General features: G+C 46.1%; 1 protein-coding gene across 1 annotated transcript in view; it reads right to left on the reverse strand.

The window, feature by feature from the left end:
* The window catches only part of RNF216 (ring finger protein 216), a 63,136-nt gene that overhangs the window by 29,258 nt on the left and 15,520 nt on the right, over nt 1-18,358 (reverse strand). Inside the window, 1 exon segment of the mRNA XM_009705682.1 lies at nt 18,326-18,358. This exon segment is cut by the window's right edge and continues 6 nt beyond it. Within this exon segment, the coding sequence (XP_009703984.1) occupies nt 18,326-18,358 (33 nt within the window).

Genomic DNA, 18,358 nt, shown 5'->3' on the forward strand with positions numbered 1-18,358 from the left:
TACCGAGCTGCCGTATGATGCTGCTATAGCATGGAGGGCAACTGAGACACTGGTCCTTGTCCCCTCTTTTCTCTTTGTGAGCTGCAGCTGGTCCTTTCCCAGCCCCTGCATCCCCTCCCAGCCCCTCCACTAACACTGCAGCAGCATCAGCTGCCCCATGCCTCTTCCCCAAGCCAGCACCAGCAGCTTACCCAGCATGGCAGAATCCCTTCTCAGCCCACACGAGCAAGGTTTCCAAGCTCTCTTCATAATGCATCCACCCCACTTCACATTTTCGGATTAATATGTACCCTGAAGGGAATCATAAATATTTGCCTGGATTTTTTGTTAATCTTGCTATGACATAGCTATTAGGATTACTGAAGTGCGGGTTGATAAGCAACGGGGTGGAGTGCTGAAGTGTTTCAGGGGATGACAGTAACATCGTGCTGTATTTTACTGATGTGGATGCCTTGGTGACCTGTGCTAATCCACTTGGAAAATTACTATGAGAGAATAAAAAGTCTTAAAATATGAAGCAGGAGGTGGAGTATTGCAAAGAGGAGTTTATTTCCAGACCAGTCTTTTCTAAGTATATGCATAAACACCTGTCTTTAACACTAAGTGGAGAGTCACAAATAGAAGCATGCAGAGAAGAACCCAGAGCAGGACCTTCCTGCACGCCCAACAAAAAATCAGCAGCAGGAGTCGTCGAGGAACCCTAGCTTACAGCATAACTTTTCTCAGTACGTACGTACAGAAACGACACCTTCAGCCTGGAACAACAGCCATTTAACAAACCACGGTGCCAAAATAAAGGCTGTTTTGCAGAGTTCAGGCCAAAAGCGGAGTTTTAGATGCAGGGATTACCTACAGCCCTTTTCATACACATCTCTTATTTCTGAATATCAAGATGGTGTTAGTTTTCTCCACCAGCAAAATCAGCATGACCTAGTGTGGTACCCTAAACTACACGAGAAGTCCACCTAGACCTCATCCTAAGGACAGAGAGGCAAGCTGCTCCTGCCTGCTGCTCTCCGTGGGATCAGGGACTTTCTGCATCATCAGCGGTACTTCATCTACAGGCTCTCTATAAATTTTTCCTCTTTCAGTCTGTCCTGTGGCCTTTGAATCACACATGTTCCAAGGTTGTCTCTCCCCTGGTAGTGCTAATTAACACAGCGCACAATCCCCGGGAGAGCATTACCTATTGAATCCAGGCTACCACTTCTTGCAGTTCTTCACCTCCTTGGCTGTCAGCCAGCCACGTCTGTTCACACCTAGTCTGGTTTAGCCTGGACAATCTAGCTGAACCACAGCTTGAAATAGTGGGGCTACAGATTGTAATGATGTTAAAGCAATAGACTTCAACACAGAATGAAGCCAAAAGTGACCATTAAAGTAGGGAGCCCTATAAAAGCATCTATTCCCTATATCAAAAATTCCATTTACAACTAAGCCCAAAATCTTCCTTCCTCCTTCTCAACCAAGATATCCAACTTGATCCAAAAGCTCCAGGCTGACTCAAAGCACGGATTTTCAACAAGTTTTACCTTTTAGACTTTTAACACTATCTTATCCTTACCTGACACATTTAAGATGTTATATACATCTCTGAAGGTGTACATTTACAGACTTATCAAGTGATCTCACGACATTTCTCTTTAAAGAGAGTTAGCTTTAACATCTTACCATAAGGCAGGATTTCTATAGACTGCAGAGAATACTTTCAAACTTTTTCTAAGGGTCTTCTAGCTTCCTGTCATTCTTGACTAAGAATCAGAACAAAACATTGGTGTCACTAATGGCATTATATAAAGAAAACAAGATTTTTCTCCGACTCTACACACCCCAGCATGCAAGTCCAAGGACTACATCAGCCTTCCTGGTAATTGCATTGCTTGCTTTCACTTCTCCATGGTGATATGAGGTACTTCAGAGGAACTGTCCAGTCCAAATTTTAAGGATAGCATCTGTCATCAAGCCTGCAGAAAGCAGTGAGAAAGCCCACCAATGCTCCAGGCATAAACCAGAGAGGCACTCTGAACAGAAAGGAATCTGCAGTCACATATGCAAACAGATCACGGGAATTTTGCATTTTCGTGACAAGTAGTTGTAATGAGTCCATGTGGGAGACAAGCCAGAGGACCTCGGTCTGGTTTGGTACAGCTGTGCAGTTGCACAACTCATGGCATACAAGAACAGTCCACTCAATGCGCTGAGTAAATACCTTTCAGTTTTACATAGCCAGAGCAGTCAAGCCAGCCTTTCTTTCCCCCACACCCTCCAACTCCCAGTACCTTTGGGCTCCTCAGAGTCAGGGCTGTTTATCCAGTCTCACAGGCAATGAAAAAATTAGAGAAAGGGTGTACAGAAATGGCAGGGGAGTGCGTATGTGCAGGCACACACAACACACTAACATCAACGCTCGCTTTTCTGAATATTTTCTGGGCACTGGAGATGACAGATACCCATTTCTATAAAAAAAGCTGAAGACTAATCCTCAATTTCAAAATAACAATAACTGATCAGTGTCTAGCCATGGCAACTTGCTACATAGAACAGGATGCAGGCGAAGGATAACATGTCTCTTATTCAGCAGCTACTTCATTCCCATTTAACTTTCAGAGCTCACAGGAGGGAACAGAAAAGCTAACAGCTACAGCTAATGCACAGTAGCTTTTGCCTGATGGGGTCATCTCATTCCTCACGCCGGCTCTGCTCACAGCTGGACTTTAAGGCTGCCCCTCGCAGCGACAGAGATTGAGCCGGCTGCAATATGAGAAAGCACGTACACTTTTATACGTATGGCCACGCACAGCTATCGCTTGCCAGTTATTTTCCTCTGGTACGAGTCGCCCACACTGGGATCGAGACAACTGATTTTATACTACACGTTTTAATTTATCTACTTATGGAGGTAAAGCATAAGGAAGGTAATTGCAAGTGGCACAGCAATAAGTAAGAGTTCAAGTTTCAGACAAGGAACCTGATCCACGCTTGGTGAGTACCTGGGGCTTGTACCTGGTCCTTAGGGGATCACCTGCATTTCTCCATATGATCATCGCTTTTCCTCATTTGCACGCTTTGAGTTCATCACAGTGCTTGGTTCAGGAAAAGGCAAGTAAATATAATTATATATAAGGCACTGCCTTTCAAAAGGCTACCTTAAGAACAATGCTTGGTTTTTTTAGATCAGGGGTCAGCTTTGACTAGGTAAAGGCTTCTTTGCTTTTAGAGGACCAGCTCAAAACAGCTGTGTTAAGTCTCCTGTGCAGAATATGGTTTAGTCTGGCAGATGGAGATGCTAAGTAAAAACTCATTAATCTGTTATCACTTTCACCCACCCACAAAAATCCCAGTGGTCTGAAGTCATGGTTTTCCGACACAAATCTAGAAATCTATAGCTTGTACAACAGCTGCAACCAGAATAAAGTTCCAGGAAGAAAAAAACCACTTCATTTAATTGCATGGGTAGGTTAGAATTATTCAAGACAGGGATCTCTTACAGTAAAAGGAATTTGCATCTGAAAGTATCTGCATGCTTGTTTGGAAGTACAAAACTGAAAAAGTTATCTAATGACTCCTGCAAAGAGCCTGTTTTTCACTCTGCACACCTGAAGTACACCACAAAGGGTTAAAGCCACAGGGTAACAAAATACTTCAAAAAGAAGCTTTTATTAAAAAATAACCCAGCTTTCACCTGCAGACAGAACAGCTACAAAAACAACTCTTGTTCACATAACCTCATCTACCTATCCTCTACCCCAAACACGGGAACAGCAAGGACCAAGGCTGAAACTATAAAGCCAAGAAGCTGGCAAGCTGCTGTTCAGCGCTGGTTGGTGTTGTGCCTATCTCCATATCTAGAAAGGTTCAATGTGTTCATTCTGGGAGGCCAAGAGAAACTAAATATAGCAGCAGGCTACCAGCAAACACACAAACTGGCACGGCTTCCAGCTACCTGAAAGATCCATCCCTCTTTTCGCAGGCCACTCCGATAGCTGCAATCCTTTCCCTTGTTTGGGGAGAACGTGCCATAAGGAGCCACTTTGAGGTTTTACTTACATGGATAATTGCATACACAAACTTTAGGACGGAGGTAACGCAGTAACACCACTGATACTCCTCTCTCGCCCCACTTGGGGGGATCATCTGGCTCTTTCAGATTGGTTTTTGTTATTAAGCCTGACATCTGCTTGCAAATAGGAGGTAGCATCCTCGTTTCACATGCGAAGAGCCAAGGCAAGGCCTCTTACAGCAACTGCCTCTTAGCAGAGCAGAGACGCCATCCAAGAGCATCTGTTTTGTTTTAACCTCTGCCCTTTAAGGAGGACCCAGAAAGGGAAAAAAAAAAAAAACCAAACAAAACCCCACCTTCTAGCTGCAGACTAGCTTTGTTGGTTTGTCGAGGTTGGATATCGTAGCAAGGCTTTTCAACCCAGAAAAGGCCTTGAGGAGAGATGCTCACCTCTTGGCTTCTGAATGTCATCCCTGCCACTAACAGCTCACAGATATTGTTTCAAGCAGCAACCCTGAAGGCAGACCCCAATTTTGACTGGGCTTTGAGATTTAGCTTAAAGGCATGCATGCTCCCGACGCAAAAAATGAGGTCAAAGAAGCTTCTTTTGAAAAAATAAATAGAGCAATAAAGCATTCTTTCAGATTAGCTTCACAGAGGATAAATCACTGAACAAATATAACCATCTTATCTTGTTGGCAAATGGTACGTTACAGTGTCCAGCTTTATGGGAAATACGTTGGTTGGTCTGGAGAGCAAACTGACTTTTCATTGTCTAGAAAAATGCTGCTCTTTACTTTTTACAAGATTTGTTTGTTTTTAAAAAGAAGTACAATCTCCAAGCAGCACCAAGCCTGCTTTGCCTCCTGCCTCTCAACACTCTCCTGGATGCCTCAGGACTTCCTAGCAACCTTGTGGCAGAAACATGATCCATCTCCTTTTACCAGGACAACTTGTTTAAAACAAGATCCCAGCTGCCCTCCTGCTGTTCCCCAAACGGGTGGACGCAGTAACCACAGGACCCCACAAATGCCGGGGAGGGAAGGCGGTGAAGCAGGCAGGGCTTTCCCAGCGCATGGAGGTAAAGTTTTCCCCAAACCCTCCGTTTTCAGCCTCTATTTGTCTCTTCTAAAGTCAAACAGTAACCCTAAGAGCACCCGGTGAGGAAAGCAGCCACCGAATAGCTAATGGGTGGTTACAGAAATGTCGCTGGCTACAGGATCCATAGTGGCAGCTATGCCTGTTCAGTATTTTGGCACTGATTTATGACAAGTGTACTTGCGTTTCCATTAGCCGCGGCTTTCTCGGTTGACCCCTTGGCTCGGAGAGGCAGACTCGACATTAAACTCCCATCAGTTTTCAGTACCGCTGACCTCATCCCCAAAACTCGCAGCGATGTTTTACATCAGCCACGGCCGATGCATTCCATTAATGCTCCCCCGACTCAGGGAAACATCTGCTCTGTTTACACTGGTAGCAGCATGGAGACCACTTAAGCATCACCTCTGCTCCCCAAGCCCACAGCAGGAGAAGCAGCCGTACATGGGCCGGGCCCTGGACCTCCTGGCCTCCAGCAGAATGACCCAGCCATTAGTTATTTGACAGGGCAGAGGTTGCTTAAACCATCAAGGCGCAGGAGAGGTGTTATGTAGTAGCAAAGAAGGTGGTTTCCTTCAGGCCAGAAGGGCAAGCTTGAGAGAGGTCTTTGTGCTGACTCCAGCTGAAGATGAGCAGGCTGATTGGAAATAAGGAAGGTCTAATGAATGCCAAAAAATAATTAAATTTTTTTAACCCGAATGGTTTTACGGATTCATCTGTCCAGGCAGAGATTCAACAGATACCACTGATTAATGCATGTTAGAGCTTGCACATGCCTCTCTCTGCCACCTCTCCAAATGCACATCACTATGGTGGTGGGTGCCAAACCCAACCTCGCACCCCTCTGGCTCCACGGTCAGGGCAGGGGTACCTGCAGGGCAGCTCTTCCCACAGCAATGGGGAAAGATCTACCTGAAAGTAAAGCACAGTTCATCCAAAACAATTCCTCCAGTCCCCCAAATGTACCCCAGCTACCACCTTATACACCACAGCTTACCAGCAGCCACCAGCTTCTTACTGGGAAAGCCTGACAGCTCTGAAATACTGGTTCATGTAGGGGATTTTTATCTATCAGTACCACATGCCAGACGGTTATGGCAAGCCTCCATCAGACCAAGGGGATGCTACTAAATATTTTCCCAAGGATTTTTGACAGCTAAGACCTCCAAAAGGCAAAACTCTAAACCTCTTGTTGCTCCTATTGTTCCAATGTTAGATGTACATTAAACTAACCCCCAACGTCTTCTGTTAATGCTGGAAGCTTTCTTTCCTATTAACCATCTAGTCAAGGCTAGAGTTGCTAACAAGCCCATGAGGACACATAAAAACATACAGTAGCCTTGGAATATCTGGCTCTATCTGTCACAAACAGAGATGGAGAGCGTCACATGGGGGGGGCATTCAGCAAGGGTCATAAGTTTTTATTATAACAAAGTCAGGAACACGATCGGCTGTTTCCATCACTGATCATTCCATTGGTACATGGCTTTGCTGCATTTCAGGTTTTTGTCCTTTCACAGAGCTTAGACTATGAGCTCACACAACAGTTAAGAGGATCACAAAAGGACCTTGATTCTCACAGAGGTCTCAGGCACTAAAACCACTACTCAAACATCCCTGTATACAAAGCAAGAAGTCCACCCCCAAACCACCTTTTTGTTTGTTTGTTTGTTTTAAAACCACATGCTAATGAAAGCTGGTCTGATTTGGGCTGTGGCATGCAATTCAGCTAACTTAACCCCACCGATCCCGAGTGCAACACCAGGTATTGGGGTGGGAAGAATAAAAACCGTATCTGCTCTTGGTCTTCTGAAATACATTAGGGATGAGTGACACAATCCGCACCCTCCCTCCCTGTTTTTCCCCTCATTCCCAGCGTCCAAGGTGTCGGCAGCTCACAGTTTTGCCAATTCCACCGCAAGGCTAAAACACTGACTCAAGAAAGTATTTTATCTAATCCTCTTTCAACCAAACAGATGAAAAATCAGTAGAAGAGGAAGAAGCTGGCACCGAATGAGACAATTCAAATTGTCCCTTTCCAGTTCCTTAATTCACATGTTAGGGGACAACCACAGCTGGGAATTTCAATCTCTGGAGCAATTAAAGAAAATTAAATTCCGGGAATGAGGCCTTATGCACTCAAAGCTTCATTAACCCTGTCGCCTTTTAAATACGTGCACATGAAATTTTGGACAGAGAAAGCATTTGCCTTACTGACAATGCTCGGTTCTAGTGGCAAATCACTACTTGTCTTAAAAAAAAAAGAAAAAAGAATACTGGGGTCATAAACTCTAGAACTCTCCAGTTCCACAACGGCTTTATTAAATACGTGCTAGAAATTACTGCCTATCATCAGCTCCCACATCACGGGAACGTCTGCTCTCCCTCAAACACCCAAAGCTGCACTAGTAAAGCTCCGCTTTGGGTTCGCTTCAAGATAACAGACAGCCCCACCAACACCACGGATAAAACGTGTGCCAGGATTTAAGAGCCCTACACTTATTAAGATCAGTTACAGAAATAAAGTTGGCTAGCTACAGCAGGATAGATTTTTCAGCCCACGGAGGAGAGATTAGAGTAGCCAGCTTCTCTTTTAAATGCTGTTCATCCTTACAAAAAGGCTCAGGCAGGCGCCAAAGGCGGTGTGCGACTAGGACAGTTTAAAGGATAATCTTTGAAAGGGGATATTGTCAAGTCTGCCCAGCCTAAATATCCAGCTCACTTTGTGCGAGTTACCATCTGACTTGCGAGGAAGTCACGCTGCTCATGTGCTGGCCTCCTGGCTTTGTCGAGAATATAAATGAAGCATGCTACTGTTTATCTGGATACACAACTGCCTAGCAGGGACTGAGAACAAATTGCTTTGATGCTTCCCGGTATTCATCCAAAAGCAGCGTCACCCAACTGATGCACGCACAGGCAGCCATGCATACTGGGACCAGCAACACAGAGAGGGAAAAAACACCCAGTCCCTTCCCCTGTCTCCAAGAGACTAAGGAATCTGCCACCTCGAGTCAGTCATTTCACCCAGAAACATGCTCTCATCTCTCATCACTAGCAAGCAAATTCATACCTCTGGGAGAGATTAGACTTCAGTTTGTCTTTTTCTTTTAAAGCCTCTTTTTGGGAGATGGACTTCAGTCTTGCCAGCACACACTGATCAATTTTGTATTTGTGTTTTACTGCTGACCTATGTATTTTAGTTGTTTTAACTATTTAAAAGATGACAGCATTACTTTCTCTAACTGTCACTTACCATAAGAGTTGATACATTTTATAGTAAATTCCCTTTTCACACTTGCCCCTCTCTCAAGGAGCAAGCTCAGCTGTTCACGTGAGGCCTCCAAGGGATGCCAGATTCCCAAGCGGATGCTCTGCCCAATTGAATGAAGAGGCACAGCTTCATTAACCAGAATCAGGCAATTCCTTACGCTTAGAGTAGCCCAGGATTCACAGGTTAATTGCTGCATCCCCAAAATAATGTTCTTGTTCTGATTTCATACCAGCCGTATTCTTACACGGAGCATGGAGAGCTGTTTGCAGCTATAGGATGCCCTTGGTACTACCAAGGACAATCTGAATACATCGAGTGTGACAGGCTCTCACTGAATGCAAAAGTAAAACACAGTCACTGATGCTTCTTCAGCCTTTGACACCAACAAGGGAAGGGGCTTCCTACTACAGCACCAGCAATGAACAGCACATGAATTTTGTGATGCTTGAAGTGCTACGAGGCAGAACACAACATACCACTCCGTTCCTCTGCGCCTGGAAATTACAGGTCCATTAACTTTTTTGTATGCACGAGGTGGTCTTTCCATCTGCATGCCAGCAAATAAGCAAGGAGGACGTGCATGGTGAAGGCATACAGGTATGCTACTGGGTGAAGGAGGCTATTTCCAATGCAAACCTGCTCATACAAGGAGTTCTGCTCCCCAGTTCTGACGCTATCATTTTACGATGACAACATTTTCTGACCCAGTTTCTATCTTGTTCCTTGTTTCTCTGCTACAAGTAGTAATTAGTAATGTCAGTGTTCTGGCTGAATCGCTACAGCCCCATTAATAATGCAAGAGTAGTAACGGAGAGAGCGCAGAAGAAAAGAGGCTTGAAGGTTAAAAGCAGTAAGAGAATGCATTTTGTGGGGCACTGGAAGGGGAGGGAGGAGGAGGAGGAGAAGAAATGCTGGCCTACTGAGATTATAAGGCATATACTTCAAAAACACATCGTTCCTTTCAGGTGGAAGTGGTGGGTGAGTCAGTCATGGCTAATTAGAAGATAATATGCAAATAAGAATGACACACAGAGGTGATTTTTACTAAATTAGAAGAAAGCTTCTGTCTCACCTTCCCTTTCCCCCTCTAAACTTGCTGCCTCACCACTTCCTGTTCCCATTTCTCCGTTACTCATGTTCCAGAGGTCAATGGTTACCTGGCATCCAACATGACGCACACTGACGTTACCTCTCTGCAGAGACCAGCCCGTGCCTGCCCATCTACAGCCAAACCTTTAACGTCAGTAATCAAGCTGGTCCTGGTGCGCCTTAACCTGAGGCTCTGCTGAAGCTATTTATGACATGTACTCTGACCCCAAAATAGCATTGGATTTGAGTAGGTAACCAGCATCTCCCTGTGCTTCCAAGGCCAGTGAGTCTTCTCCAACACAGACGGCAGCTCCCTCAACAGCAACAGCTTCACCACCGTGTAAGGCACACAAACCTACCAACTGCACTCAATAAAGCTGCTGGAGCTGCATCCTCAACTGCATCACCTGGAAACTTTTCTCTTCTCTCTTTCTCTTCCTGCACAGAAATAAAAGTAATAAAGGAACCTACAGGTTTGGTGTTGATTCCTTGGCCGTTCCTATGGCTGAATGAAAACTCACATTGACAGTGGAAGGGCTAAACTGTCTCCTGCAAGCCAGGAAGGCAGCTTGTTTGGGGCTGACGCTGGCCCAATACCAAAAAGCAGGCATCTTCTAAAGGGATTGGCAGTCCCTAGTTTTCTTGAGGATTTGCAAGACACATGAGCTAACTTTTAAAGGTCATTTAGCAGAGCTAACCAGCCACACTATTTCTCTCCCAATGTTTGGCATTTACAGCTTCCTACATGGTACCAGGCTTCTTGTTAGCGATGATGTACGAACCAAAACATGTACTCTTTCCATTAGATGAAATCACACTTCTCTCCCTCTTGCAATATATATTCCAATGTATCAGCTTATCAATGTTATTTAACTGCAGCATAGCTCACTCTGTCACTTAAGAGAACTATTCCAAAGTCCTCCAGCACGAAGGACTCGGATAACCACCCAGAAGGGATAAAAAACCAGTAGGCTCCTTGAGATGAGCTCACAAAAGACTGGTAAAGGAGTGGGAAAAAGAAAAAATAAATTGAAATATCAGCTTCAGAACTGCATTGCTTTTTCAAAGAGACCTTTCAAGTATCACTTCCTCTGCAGAGAGGAAGTGAGAGGAACCGGAGGTTCTCCGATACAAACAGCTTCCCCTCCACGACAATGATATAAAAGGATGAGTGTTTTTAAAAAGAAAAAAAAAAAAAACACCCAGAAAAAAGGAAAGCAGGCCAGCCCTGAGCACACTGTGACCAAATTAGGAAACAAACTCTACTGACAGCCTCCAAAATGGACATAGTCTGCAGCAGCCTTGTATTAGCTCAGGAAGTCTGATGACTGTGTCATCTGTTGAAATCTGTTTATGTGCAAACAGAAAGGAGAAGCAAAACACCTCCTTGCACTACACATGCCAGGTTAGGCCATCTCAGCACTCTGGAACAAAAGACAGTCATCAGCTGCCCTGACACAATACTATTCAAAACCTCCACTGCTGACTCACATGCCTCCAAAGACAACTCTGCCCTGGAAGCACTAAGGTACAGCAAGGTGAGGTGTATGCAGAGAGTTGGGGGTTTTAAGTGCATTTTTTAAGTGGTTAGCTGTGGTAGATGAAGCCGAGGTTAGAGATCAGTGATTACTACGACAGGAATGTGAGGGGGAGGAAAGAGAGGGAAGATGTAGCTTCTTGAGTAAGGTCAGAACAATGTTTTTAATTTGGCTTGGGAACAGACTTTTTCCATCCTCTCCAACCTCCATTTCCACTGCAGCAGCAAAACGATAACCCTGCTCTGATACTCTGCAAATACACCTAGTACGGGGCAGAGTTTTAATCTTAAACTTGCCCCTGCTCTCATGGAGGGTACCTGTACCGAGCTCCCACAGCAGTCCCAGGGCAGCCCAGTAGCATCACCACCTGTTGCGAGGACAGACAAGTGACAAAGGCTAAGTTACTTCACTGTTTAAAAATCAGAACAAGCAATCTGAGCATTCTGGTCTGTACAGAGATTTAGGGTTGCTCCCCGATGTTAGGGTGATCACATTACATTACTCCTTCTCTTGGTCCCTGCATGAAATGGAAGTGCACCTCTCCCTCCCTTTCTCCTTCAAAGGGATCTAGGAGGAAAAGGCAAAGCTTACAGCTCACGTCAGCCTGCAGTGGGTCTCAGCTTCTGCTCCTCTACAGCCCTCAGGGTCCTTCCAGCCTCAGCAGTTTGGCTACAGGACCACTCTGGTGACTTGCCACGTTAAAGGCAGCTGAGGATCTTTCACACTCCAGCACCGTGAAGAGCCCAAGGTACTCTTATCCAACCCCTCGTGGAGTCCACCAGCTTATCTCCAAAGACACTGCCATCGTACAGCCGCACTGACCACCACAGGTTTGCAGCTGCTGTCAGGGGCTCCTCTGCCTAAACGGTTGCAGGCCCTGCCTTGGGAGAGAAGGTGAGACAAGACTGCTGAGGCTGAAGTTTCCATCCCCACACAAAGTTGTGTTCAGCTTATTACCTTTGGACCTTTCCTCGGCAAAGGACAAAGCCATGAAGAGAAGATGGCACTGCTACCTCTTATGGACCTGACAAAGAGGTATTCACTGGGCAGTAAACAGTGGGAGAATTGCCTTTTCACTGAATGGATATTGCTATATAAGGCAGAAAGCAAGCACAGGAGTAAGCTTTGTTGCTTGAAATTGCACTGACTTACACGGTCTATTTTTAAAGGGACTAGTTTGAGGTCTTGCTTTCAGCAGCTTTTTTTTTTTTTTTTTTTACCCTCTAAGAGACAGATACCCCATTTAAACTGACCTCTTTCCTCAGGTCCCTTTCAGGCTTTGCCCTCTCCTCCCCTGTCAGACTCATTTATCAAGTGAAGCATTTCCACATACCACTGCGTAAACAGACTTGACCTTGTAAAAGCAGCAGCACCTGTGCACTGATGGAGTTTCTCCACCCCACTACAGCAATTAACTCAGCCCACTCCTACCCTCTTTCCAGGTGAGGTACACTCTCAGAGCTCCTACAGCCCCTTCCTACGTGTCCCGAGGAAGGGTGGCAGGTATACAGACAAGGCAAGGAGTGATTTTGGGCTGATCGTTGTGCCCCCTCTCTGGAAAGGGGCATTTAGAAGCAAGCTACTGCTAGCACCACTCAATCCTTGTAACTGTTCCCGGCCCAGACCAAGCATACACCAAAATGCAAGCTACAGGAATACTCCAGTGGGGACAACTCATTCCTGGTCCCTGGTTTTCCTAGATGCTCCCTCTCAGCCAGGGAGCACGCTGTGGGCGCAGGCACCGTCCAGCTTCCAGGGAAGCAAGGAGAGCCCCTGGCATGTGGCTTTCCCCTGTCCTCCGTGCAGTCCCTCCCAGAACAGAAGCAGCTTGCCCAGAGTAAAGCTGGGGATGAGAAGATCTCCCAGCTCTCAGCACTCCCCGTGCAACTTTGACCCTACACGCCTCGATGGGACCGACCACGTGGTTTAGCATGTGCATGCTCTTCCTACACGGGGCTGTACTTTTAAGGTTTTGCTGTACCAGGAGCACTCTCCTGTTATCTGTCTTCCTTTAGGACTTCGCAATAAAATCTGCCTGAGTGTTATCTGCTGCCTACAATCACCTGAACCCCACCTTCGGCCTTGGTCCCTCCCTCCTGCCCATCCCTTTGAGGAGAGATACGGAAATCACCGGCGCTCCTGCTGCAGTACTGCCGACGCTGCCGTCGATAGCATCGCCGCCCGCCTTGCCTGCAGCACAGAGCACTGCCACTGCAGATGAGTTTCAATGTCCTTTTATGGAAGAAAAATGAAAATCGCCTGCCCAGCCGCAGAGTGCCTCAGAGCAGAGCTGAGATGACAGACGGAAACTTGCCATTTGTTGTGGTTTTGGCAGTAATAGAGTGGAGCATGTTCCCATGCGCACCGCTGATTTAAAAAGGGTGCAGCGAAGGCACTGAGCTGGAGGAGAAAGCCGAGAGCTCCGGAGCAGGAGGTTTCAGGGATGCAGTGCTGAGAAGGAAGATGGCAGACTCATGAAAAGATGGCTGAGACCTTTCTGCCAGCCCAGACAAGTGGGACGACAGGCCTTCGGACAAAAGCGTACACAGGCATGAGTGCCCCATTCCCAAACCCCCCAGTAAGACACGTAGCAAGGTCCTCCACACCTTATTCCCTTCTCTTCCTCCTCCCAACAAATTCTGCCAAGCTGCATTCACACAGACACTGGAGGATGGGAATTTAAATGCGGGAGTTGGGCCTTGAGGTCATGGCCACCAGAAATAAATCACAGGGGTCTGCCATAAGCAAGTGCCACCTTTGGCTCTGCTCTCCGCTAAAGCTGTGGGACTAAGCTCTAAGTAGCAATCAAATTCAAATAAATAGGCTCAAGGAAAAACATACAGACAACAGCAATAAGAACGGCTGAACAGAGAATGAGATGGGGCCGTGGGACCTTCAAAATGTTTGTGCTGCTGTCAGGAAGCTGAATGAGACAGCAGACTTCAACAGCTGGGAAAACATGTTGCAAAACAAGGAGAATTAAGTAATTCTCCATATGCACATCCTACTCTAAGGCATTTTGGACAAGCTCAATTTCTCCAACAAGAACAATTTTTTTTTTTTTCCATGTTGCACACGCACCCTGCCAGTGACAAGTCTTGATATAGTTTAAGCCTAAAACCACAGCACATCTGGAGTCGGGCAGGGCAGCTCCGGGCAGCAACGGCCCAGCCTCTAGCACAGAAATAATGGGCCCTGTGGTATGTGTTGGATGACATCCTTGAAAGGCTATGTCATCCTGAACACATCCCCTGCTGCTGGGTACTTGATTACACAAACATTTCCCCTTGCACTCTATAAACCGCTTGTAACTGGATCATAGGTGGCTGGGGCTGCCTCTTTACCTACCTCTGAATCACAAGCAGCTGCGTGCCCCGTTACTGCACCAGGTACAGAGATCACAGGCATTGCAGTACATCCCTTAACTCCTTCTGTAAATTCTTGTTGATCATGCAACAATTTATTTCATCAAGGCCACTCATGTCAAAGTTGCTGCAAACCGTACAACGTGACTTACGCTTATTAACATAGGTTGTGGATGCAGTGTTAGCACCCTGCTAAGAGAAACCATGTTCAGACACAGTTTGCTAGGCAGAACTCCGTACAAGCTTAAACCTGTCTCATTTCCAACAGAAAATGAAGGTTAAAAGCAGCTGGGTGCATCTGTTCCCAGCCAGCACCTTGAAATCAATCCTGAGACATTCTAGCAGCTTAAAAAGAAGTCCCCTAAAACACGACATCTTAGTCCTGCAAATTAAAAGTACACACAAGGATTGCTGTGGCCAGAGAGCCTCACCGAAAGATGAAAAGGCAGAGTGGAAATTCTACCCATCCGACACAGGCATATCAATGCTCGTTTTTCCAGCGTGACAGTTCAGACACCCAGCAGGCAAACCCAGTCCCTAACCACAGCCTCACTAACAGTGTGTGTTAAGGAGCCCTGGACAAGAGAGGCAGCTGCCCAGTCCAAGGGCAACGCGATTTAGCACCATGGAACCATAGACCATCACCTCCTCGCGTCCAGCCAGCACCGAGGCAGACAACAACTTGGCACAATAAAGTAACAAAAATCCTATGCTATGCAAAGGATTTTTAAGGAAAAAAAATCTTGGAAATGCAAGTCCCTGCAATGTGGCCTCGCTATGAAATGAGTGTTGAGGGTTTCAAGCTCTCCGGCACCGGAGGGACAGCGCTGCTCCGTGCATGCATTATTTCCATGGCAACGGCAGCTTTCACCTCCCCATCTCTTTGCTGGCTGAAAGCCTGCAATGCTTTGTGCTGAGACTGCAAAGAGGGGAGACTATCTCCCCCACCCACAACACTGCGCCGGGGATAGCAGCGAGCAGCCCAGGAACAAAAGCCTTGTCTTCACCAACAATATGGGGTCTTGGGAGGAGGGAGGTAGAGCAAAAAGGATGGACTTCCTTTTCTGGTGGGAAACAGAACTTCCCTCAATGTGCAAAAGTGCATGTTCACTTCCCAGTGCTGCACAAGCCAACAAGCAACATGTGCCTTTCCTAGTTTTACCAGAATTGCCAGCTTTGGTTTACTCTGTCAGAGCACTGCGATGAGAAACACGCAACATTAGAGATGAGAAATTTGAGCACTCCTTCCACGCAGGGATTCCTGTACAGCATAAGATGGAGGTTGACCAAGCAGGCTGGCAAACTCTCATGCTGCTGGGAAGCCTGGCTCCACGTGCAGTCAACGACCTGTTATAGAGCAAAACCTCAAAACTCAAACAGGTTTGAGTGAAAGCTGCCTCTCCCCCAGCACCAGCTCAAGATTGCAGACACACAGAGAATGCATCCACAGAGTGGCTTGGGCAATGTTTTTCCTTGACTAATAATTAAGCTTTTCCTCCACCCTGCAGTTTGTGATATTAAGATTCAATCCCTGGCCACCTAACCAGGAGCCAAGCTTCACACCACACAGCTGGAGCCACAGTGGCCCTGGCAGATGGTGCAGGCTCATCTGCATGCTCTCCATGCATCGTTCAGTCACAGAAGGCAACTGGCCGCTCTGCCCGTTGCTCAGGTTACAATTAGCCACATTTTGGTCCCTGCAAGGTGCAAATGACTGGAACTACAGGTGAGATGCATAAGCAGTGACCTGCATATGCCTAGAGCTCTTCTTATTGAGCCCAACATACATATATGTAGCCAAAATGAAGGCTTCCAGCTGGTTCCCATCACTTACTTTACAATACATCCAGAGCTGGCCCAAATATGAATCAACCTCTCTGCAAGATTTAAAGGAAAGCCTGAGAGTATCAACATGAACCCTCAAAGCAAGACAAAGGATCCAGGTGACGGAGCACCAAAAAACAACAGGTCCACCATCTGGTCCTCCTCTCCTCACCCTTGAAAAGCCTTGAGGTTGCAGGAAAGGCACATTTTGACCTTTCCCTTTCCACACTTCCCCTTGCTTTAGGTTCAGCTGTGCAAGTGCAGTCCTTCCAACCAGAGAGGGACTCCTTCCAGGATCAGTCATCACCACCACCGAGTCTGCCAGAGGCACTGCTAGCAAAGCCAATACATCCTCTCCAACCCCTGCAGAGTTCCCTAGATTAGCCCTTTCCTCCCTAAGGGCAACAGTTTCCTGCAAGCAAAAGCATTAACTTAAATTCTTCCTTCTGGATAGCGGGAATATGAAGAATCACTGCAGTCGATGCCGTGAGACACCACCACATCCTGCTATCCAAATTCCTCACTCCCAACTTCAAATCCTAAAGTCATTCAAGACTTCTAAGAGCAGCACAAAGCTACTCAGCAGATTTTCAGCTAATGAATCAACACAAGCTGTCCAGGAAACCAGAAATCCAGCCCACTGGAATGCTGCAACCCCAGGCAGAGGAGGGACAGGCAGTACACTAGGAAGAAAATGAAACAGCAAACCAGAAGGACAGGAACATTTCAGCACTGACCCCTCTTACCACAGTTACTGTGCCGCATTATGCATTTTAATAAAAAAAGCGACTTCAATTCATTTTGCACATTGAAGCGATCATGTTCTTCAAGCCTGAATTTTGTTCTGTGGTGCTGACACATGTACATTTTGAAGACAACTCCGCTTTTGCAAAAACAGTATGAAAAAAAAAATTCTGATTTAAACGTGAATCAACATTGCCACCTAGTGACTAGCAAACCTTCTCACTCACGACACTTGATAACCCACCAGAACTACATTTCTTTCACAGATGCTAGAGGTAGATCTTAGCAAAACATATCTGGAGATTGGAGATCTAAAACGGAATTGTGCATCTTTCCTGAGCAGCTTTCTCCCCCCAGTAAGTTCAATTTTCACTACAGAATGCAAAGTTCACTGCTGGCAACTTCTGCAAACAACTGCAAAACTTCTCCAAACAGAATTTGACTACCTATTAATTTCTCAATACAGGCAAATGGTGGGATCACATCAACACGAGAACTCAAAGCTACGGCAGCTACAAGCACAAGGTTAATGCACTCAAGAGGAATTTCAGTGATTAGCAAAAATCTCTGCTGAGGGACAGGCAGTTCCCTGAACATTGCACGAGAATTCATTGTTGTGGCTAAAGTTATGCAAGATGCCTTGTAGCTTCAGTGCTAAACACTGATACTCTACTGCCTCCGCTCACTGGCACCAGATGTAAGCAGGGTTCTGCATACATTCACGAGACTGGGAAACACGTTTCTACGCTTCTATTTTTCTCCAGAACAGATGGTGCAGAAGCAGCAAGTTTTCCCCACTCCATCCCCCCATTGGGCCTGATGATTCTCCCCTTATGGCTATTGGCAGATTTTGAGAGAAGGACAAAGATCCTCTGCCCTTTGGATGGCTCACATTTCAGTGAGCTCTTCCAACAAGTTTTTTGTCACTTCCAACTGAATCTGTATTCACATGACAGCATAAAAGAAAAATCCAGATGCTAATTCTCTTAAGGATAGCATGTAAGGTTGTTTCAGCTTATTTTCCAGAAGTTTCATTAGATAAAGAATTAAAATTTGGTTTTATGCCTTTTAAACACCCAGCTTCCCATTCACCTAAAACTTTTCTGCATATGCAAGATGGCAACCTATGGCATCCATAAGCTTTTTTTAGCCAACATCTTCCAAGGTAAGAAAGGAATACTGCTGTTTTTATCAACAGTGAATGCCCTGAAATTCACCTGTCCAGCCACACACTTTTATAGAACATCAGTAGGATCCAGCAAATGCTTTGACTGCTGCCCCATGCAGCCACAGTAGATATTCATTCACCTGCTACGAGGAAGTGTGAGTTGTCCTCCCAGCTCTCCTGCCCAACACTCCAGAAGAGATGAAATGGAAAGTATCCCCCAATTACCTTTCTGCAGCGAGGATTAGGGCAGCTGAACCG

This window comes from Cariama cristata, unplaced genomic scaffold, assembly GCF_000690535.1.
Source record: "Cariama cristata isolate BGI_N322 unplaced genomic scaffold, ASM69053v1 scaffold12468, whole genome shotgun sequence".
Classification (NCBI taxonomy): Eukaryota; Metazoa; Chordata; class Aves; order Cariamiformes; family Cariamidae; genus Cariama; species Cariama cristata.